This window comes from Mirounga leonina, unplaced genomic scaffold (genome assembly GCF_011800145.1).
Source record: "Mirounga leonina isolate KUSES-001 unplaced genomic scaffold, KU_Mleo_1.0 Mir_166, whole genome shotgun sequence".
NCBI classification, from domain to species: Eukaryota; Metazoa; Chordata; class Mammalia; order Carnivora; family Phocidae; genus Mirounga; species Mirounga leonina.
This window is the reverse complement of record NW_023270418.1, coordinates 29,158,244-29,163,942: the sequence shown is the minus strand read 5'-3', so window position 1 is coordinate 29,163,942 and position 5,699 is coordinate 29,158,244. Positions and strand designations below refer to the sequence as shown.

Here is a 5,699-nt window from a genome sequence, read left to right as displayed (position 1 = left end):
AAGGCTGACATTGATATTTCTGGCCCCAAAGTGGACATTGATGCCCCGGATGTGACTATTGAAGGTCCAGACGCGAAATTGAAGGGTCCCAAGTTCAAGATGCCAGAGATAAACATCAAAGCTCCCAAAATCTCCATGCCTGATGTTGACCTGGATTTGAAAGGATCCAAAGTCAAAGGAGATTTTGATGTGTCCGTCCCTAAGATTGAAGGTACTTTCAAAGGCCCAGAAGTAGACCTTAAAGGTTCAGGTCTGGATTTTGAAGGCCCGGATGCCAGGTTCAGTGGCCCAAATTTGAAGATGCCATCGCTGGATATATCTGCCCCTAAAGTAACTGTTCCTGATGTTGATTTGCATTTCAAGGCACCCAAAATTGGGGTTTCTGGTCCCAAGTTGGAAGGTGCTGAACTGGACCTCAAAGGGCCCAAAGTTGATTTAGAAGCTCCAAGCTTAGATGTACACACAGAGAGCCCAGATATTAATATTGAGGGGCCAGACATTAAAATTCCCAAATTTAGGAAACCCAAGTTTGGTTTTGGGGCAAAAAGCCCTAAAGCTGACTTTAAGTCACCTTCCCTGGATGTGACCATTCCTGAGGCAGAGCTGAATGTTGAGACTCCTGAAATTAGTGTTGGTGGCAAGGGCAAGAAGAGTAAGTTTAAAATGCCAAGAATTCACATGAGTGGCCCTAAAATGAAGGCCAAAAAACAGGGATTTGACTTGAATGTTCCTGGGAACGAAATTGATGCCAGTCTTAAGCCTCCTGATGTAGATGTCAATGTTGCCGGGCCAGACGCCACACTTAAAGCTGATGTGAAATCCCCCAAAACCAAGAAACCTATGTTTGGGAAAATGTACTTTCCAGATGTAGAATTTGACATTAAATCACCTAAATTCAAAGCTGAGGCCCCCCTCCCTAGCCCCAAACTGGAGGGTGAAATCCAGGCACCTGATGTGGATATTTCTTCTCCTGGGATTCATGTGGAAGGTCCCGATATCAAGCTGAAGGCTCCCAAGATCAAGCTGCCCGGTATGGATGTCTCAGGGGGAAAAATAGAGGGTGACTTGAAAGGCCCCAGGGTGCAGGCGAACTTGGACGCACCTGACATCAACATTGAAGGCCCAGATGCTAAAGTCAAAGCCCCGTCGTTCGGCATTTCTGGCCCTCAGGTCTCCATCCCCGATGTGAACGTTAGCTTGAAAGGACCAAAGATAAAGGGTGATGTCCCCATTGTGGGACTGGAAGGACCAGACGTAGATCTGCAAGGTCCAGAATCAAAGATCAAATTCCCCAAGTTTTCAATGCCCAAGATCAGCGTCCCTGGTGTGAAGATGGAAGGGGTAGGAGCTGAGGTCCATGCCCAGCTGCCCTCTCTCGGAGGAGGCTTGAATGCACCTGATGTTAAGCTTGAAGGGCCGGATGTGTCTCTGAAAGGGCCAAGAGTAGACTTGCCTTCAGTGAACCTCTCTATGCCAAAAGCCTCTGGACCTGACCTTGACCTGAACTTGAAAGGACCAAGTTTGAAGGGAGACCTGGATGCCTCTGTTCCCGGTGTGAAGGTGCACTCCCCAGGGCTTGACCTCAGAGGTCAAGGTGGAAAGGTGAGGATGGAAGGAGACAGTGTGAAAGTGCCTGGGATCGACGCCACGCTAAACCTGGGCACCCCAGATGTGACCCTGAAGGGACCAAGCCTGCAGGGAGACCTGGCTGTCTCTGGTGACATCAAATGCCCTAAAGTATCAGTAGGTGCTCCTGATCTAAGCTTGGAGGCCCCTGAAGGTGGCATTAAACTTCCCCAAATGAAGCTGCCCCAGTTTGGCATCTCGACTTCAGGGTCCGACTTGGACATGAACGTCCAAGGGCCACAAGTGACTGGAGAACTACAGGCCCCAGGCATCGGTGTGAACCTCGGAGGCCTGAACCTGAAAGGGCCTCAGATCTCTGGCCCTCAAATCTCAGCACCAGACATGGACCTGAACTTGGAAGGACCAAAAATAAAAGGGAGCCTCGGGGCCACTGGTGAAATGAAAGGCCCCACTGTTGGAGGAGGTCTTCCGGGCATCAGTGTTCAAGGCCTCGAAGGAAACGTCCAGATGCCTGGAATTAAGTCCTCTGGATATGGTGTGGAGCTGCCAGGCGTGAGTGTGAAACTCCCAACGGGGCAAATTTCTGGTCCCGCAATCAAAGGCGATCTGAAAGGTTCAGGAATAGGTTTCCATGGGGCTGCTCCTGACATTAACGTCAAGGGGCCTTCACTTAATGTGGCCTCTCCTGAGTCAGATTTCGGTGTCAGCTTGAAGGGCCCGAAAATCAAAGGAGGTGTGGATGTTTCAGGGGGTGTCAGCGCCCCAGCTGTCAGCCTGGGCGAAGGGAACGTGAGCGTCAAAGGACCCCAGGCCTCCTCCACTCTCAACTTGGATGCACCTAAGTTTGCTGGGGGACTTCATTTCTCAGGACCAAAGGTAGAAGGAGGTGTGAAAGGAGGCCAGGTTGGACTCCAGGGTCCTGGGCTGAGTATGTCTGGGTCTCCAGGTCACTTGGAAAGCAGATCTGGAAAAGTAACATTCCCCAAGATGAAGATCCCCAAATTCACCTTCTCTGGCCGTGAGCTGGTTGGCAGAGAAGTGGGGGTAGATATTAACTTCCCTAAAGCGGAGGCCACTGTCCAGGCTGGGGCCGGAGAGGGAGAGTGGGAAGAGTCTGACGTAAAACTTAAGAAGTCCAAAATCAAAATGCCCAAGTTCAATTTTTCCAAACCTAAAGGGAAAGGTGGTGTCACGGGCTCCCCGGAAGCAACCATTTCAGGGTCCAAAGGCGACCTGAAGAGCTCGAAGGCCAGCCTGGGTTCTCTGGAAGGAGACGCCGAGGCTGACACATCATCACCCAAAGGCAAATTCTCCTTATTTAAAAGTAAGAAGCCCCGGCACCGCTCCAATTCCTTCAGCGACGAACGGGAGCTCTCGGCGCCTTCCACCCCGACGGGGACTTTGGAGTTTGAAGGTGGGGAAGTGTCACTGGAAGGCGGGAAAGTCAAAGGGAAACACGGAAAGCTGAAATTTGGTACCTTTGGTGGATTGGGTTCAAAGAGCAAAGGTCATTATGAGGTGACTGGGAGCGATGACGAGACAGGCAAGTTACAGGGAAGTGGAGTGTCCTTGGCCTCTAAGAAGTCCCGACTGTCTTCTTCTTCCAGCAATGACAGTGGGTCTAAGGTTGGCATCCAGCTTCCCGAGGTGGAGTTGGTGGTTTCCAAGAAAGAGTAGCAGGCCTCTATGTGTGTGTACATATATGTATAAAAATACACCAGCCTTGGGTGTGTTTGTATATAAACTCCAGAGAGAAACACGCCGACAGCCTCAGCGTAACGCAGAGATCTGGCCTCTGCCTGTGCCAAGTGCTGAAAAAGCCAACCAGCCGCCTTAGTTCCCCCGGCCCGGAGCTTTACAGATACAGGAACTAAGGGTTCCAAGTTCGTCCAGCCCATGTGCAGAGCCAACAGTATTTGCCTTGAGATTACAGTTTTGTTTTGTTTTGTTTTTTTTGCATTGAATGCTGAGAGCTCCTGTTTACTAAGCAAGCTTTTGTGTTTATTATCCTCATTTTTACTGAACATTGTTAGTGTCGGGGTAATGGAAACCCACTTTTTCATTGTAATGACTTTGGGGGCTTTTGTTAGCAAGGGTGGGGTGGGGTAGAAGGCAGTAGAGGGGGCCAGACCTCCATTTCTCCTAAGATTGGATCTGTTCAAACAGGGAACACCCAGGGAGGGCCGAGAGGAGCCGCCAGGCAGGGCGCATGGGTGTCTTTAGGTCTCTTTAGCATTGCTTTTTTCCCCCAGGGGTGGCGGTCCTAGCCAGTTTGGTGTTCACGGTGAGACGGAATTAGAATCTGTTTGCAAATTGGCCGATGTCCCCCCAGCTCAACACGTTCTGTGCATTGTGGGAGAAATGTTTCTTTCATGGCCGCCACATTCCTGAGACTAGTTCTGATTTCTTTTAATAAATGTTACCGTGATTAAGAAAATTTCCCGCACTTTAATGGCAAATTAATTGAGAATGTAAGAAAATCGATGCTGTCAAAGGCAAATAAAGCTGTTTATTAACCCTGATGTCTTGTGTCTCTGCATTCTGTGTCTGTGAACCCAGCCCTGATAGTTGAGACTCAGTCCATCCAGTGGATTTGCGGGTTTCATTAATGGGTAATTGGGGGTGGGGCGGGCCGGGGGGGAGTCTTTGCGGCCTGATTCTCACGGTGAGGCTGGCTGCACCATTGCTGAGAAATCAAGAGAGGCTTGGCGGGGCGCCTGGGTGGCTCAGATGGTTAAGCGTCTGCCTTCGGCTCAGGTCATGATCCCAGGGTTCCGGAATTGAGCCCCGCATCGGGCTTCCTGCTCAGCGGGGAGCCTGCTTCTCCCTCTCTCTCTGCCTCTCTCCCTGCTCATGCTCTCTCTCTCTCTCTCTCTCTCTCTCGCCGTATCTCTGTGTCTCAAATGAATTAAAAAAAAAAAAAGAGAGGCTTGGCACCCTGGCAGCCCGGGCCGCAGGACCCACCCACCAACTTTGCATCCTCCGATAGGAATACACAATTCAGAAATGGTTCTGAATGGGTCAGAGGATACAGATATGAATGGAAAACAAGACCTGCTGGAGTGGTAGAAAGAGCTCGATCTGGCTCTGAGTTACAGGCATGCCGTCTATTTCTGACTTGGCTGCGGGGTTGCTGGGTGGCTCAAGTTACCTGCCCTGTCTGGGCCTCAGGTTTCTCGTCTTTGAAATAGGGGTGCTGATCTTGTAATAGAGGTCTTTAGGGTTCCTGCTAGTCCTACTGAATTTATGAAAAACCTCTTGTGACCAGAGTCCTCTTTTGATTTCCAGCTCTGCAGACAATACATGGTGGTGGTGGGGCTGGGGGAGGCTTCTAGAAACTGGCTTCTAACGTTGGTCATTGCTGAGCCGAGGGCCTTGCTTTCTTATACCAAAAACAATTGGAGCAAGCTCCTCCCCTCGCCGCTCCCCAGAGCTGCCACCTTCCTGGCCTTCCTGCCCGTGGAGACGGCTCTGCACCTCTCCCAGCAGCCCAGATCACCCCAGCCCACAGATAACAGCTCCCACCCCATCTCATCCGGTCCAGTGTCAGCTTGTCAGCGGGTTTGGGCACATGGCAATGGGGTCTGCCCAGGGGGCGCTCCACCTGCCCTGGCTTGGCTTTCACATTGACTGTCAGCTTCATCCATTCTCACCTCCGCCAGCGGAGCCAGCGTCCCTGGGGGCTCTGGAACTCAGGAGTGGCTCTTGGTTTTGGAAAGAGGGAACAAGGGAGGTGCTGGAAACCCTGCTGCTTTTCTTTCTTTCTTTTTTTTTTTAAGATTTTATTTATTTATTTGAGAGAGAGAATGAGATAGAGAGAGCATGAGACGGGGGAGGGTCAGAGGGAGAAGCAGACTCCCCGCTGAGCAGGGAGCCCGATGCGGGACTCATCCTGGGACTCCAGGATCATGACCTGAGCCGAAGGCAGTTGCTTAACCAACTGAGCCACCCAGGCGCCCTTAATTGATTTTTTTAAAAAATATTTTTAAAAAGATTTTTCTTTCTTTTTTTTTTTTAAAGATTTTATTTATTTATTTGAGAAAGAAAGAATGAGACAGAGAGAGCGTGAGAGGGGGGAGGGTCAGAGGGAGAAGCAGACTCCCTGCCGAGCA

General features: G+C 50.6%; 1 protein-coding gene across 7 annotated transcripts in view; it reads left to right on the top strand.

Moving 5' to 3' along the window:
- AHNAK (AHNAK nucleoprotein) overlaps nt 1–5,699 on the top strand; it is a 99,252-nt gene that overhangs the window by 15,830 nt on the left and 77,723 nt on the right. For 4 of the 7 annotated variants that reach the window (XM_035013008.1, XM_035013005.1, XM_035013007.1 and 1 more), the window contains one exon: nt 4–4,109. The exons of the other annotated variants lie outside the window; for them this stretch is intronic. In XM_035013008.1, coding sequence (XP_034868899.1) covers nt 4–3,264 — 3,261 coding nt within the window. In that variant the 3' untranslated portion in view covers nt 3,265–4,109. Of the gene's footprint in view, nt 1–3; nt 4,110–5,699 lie in introns of those variants that run through there. 7 annotated transcript variants of the gene reach the window in all.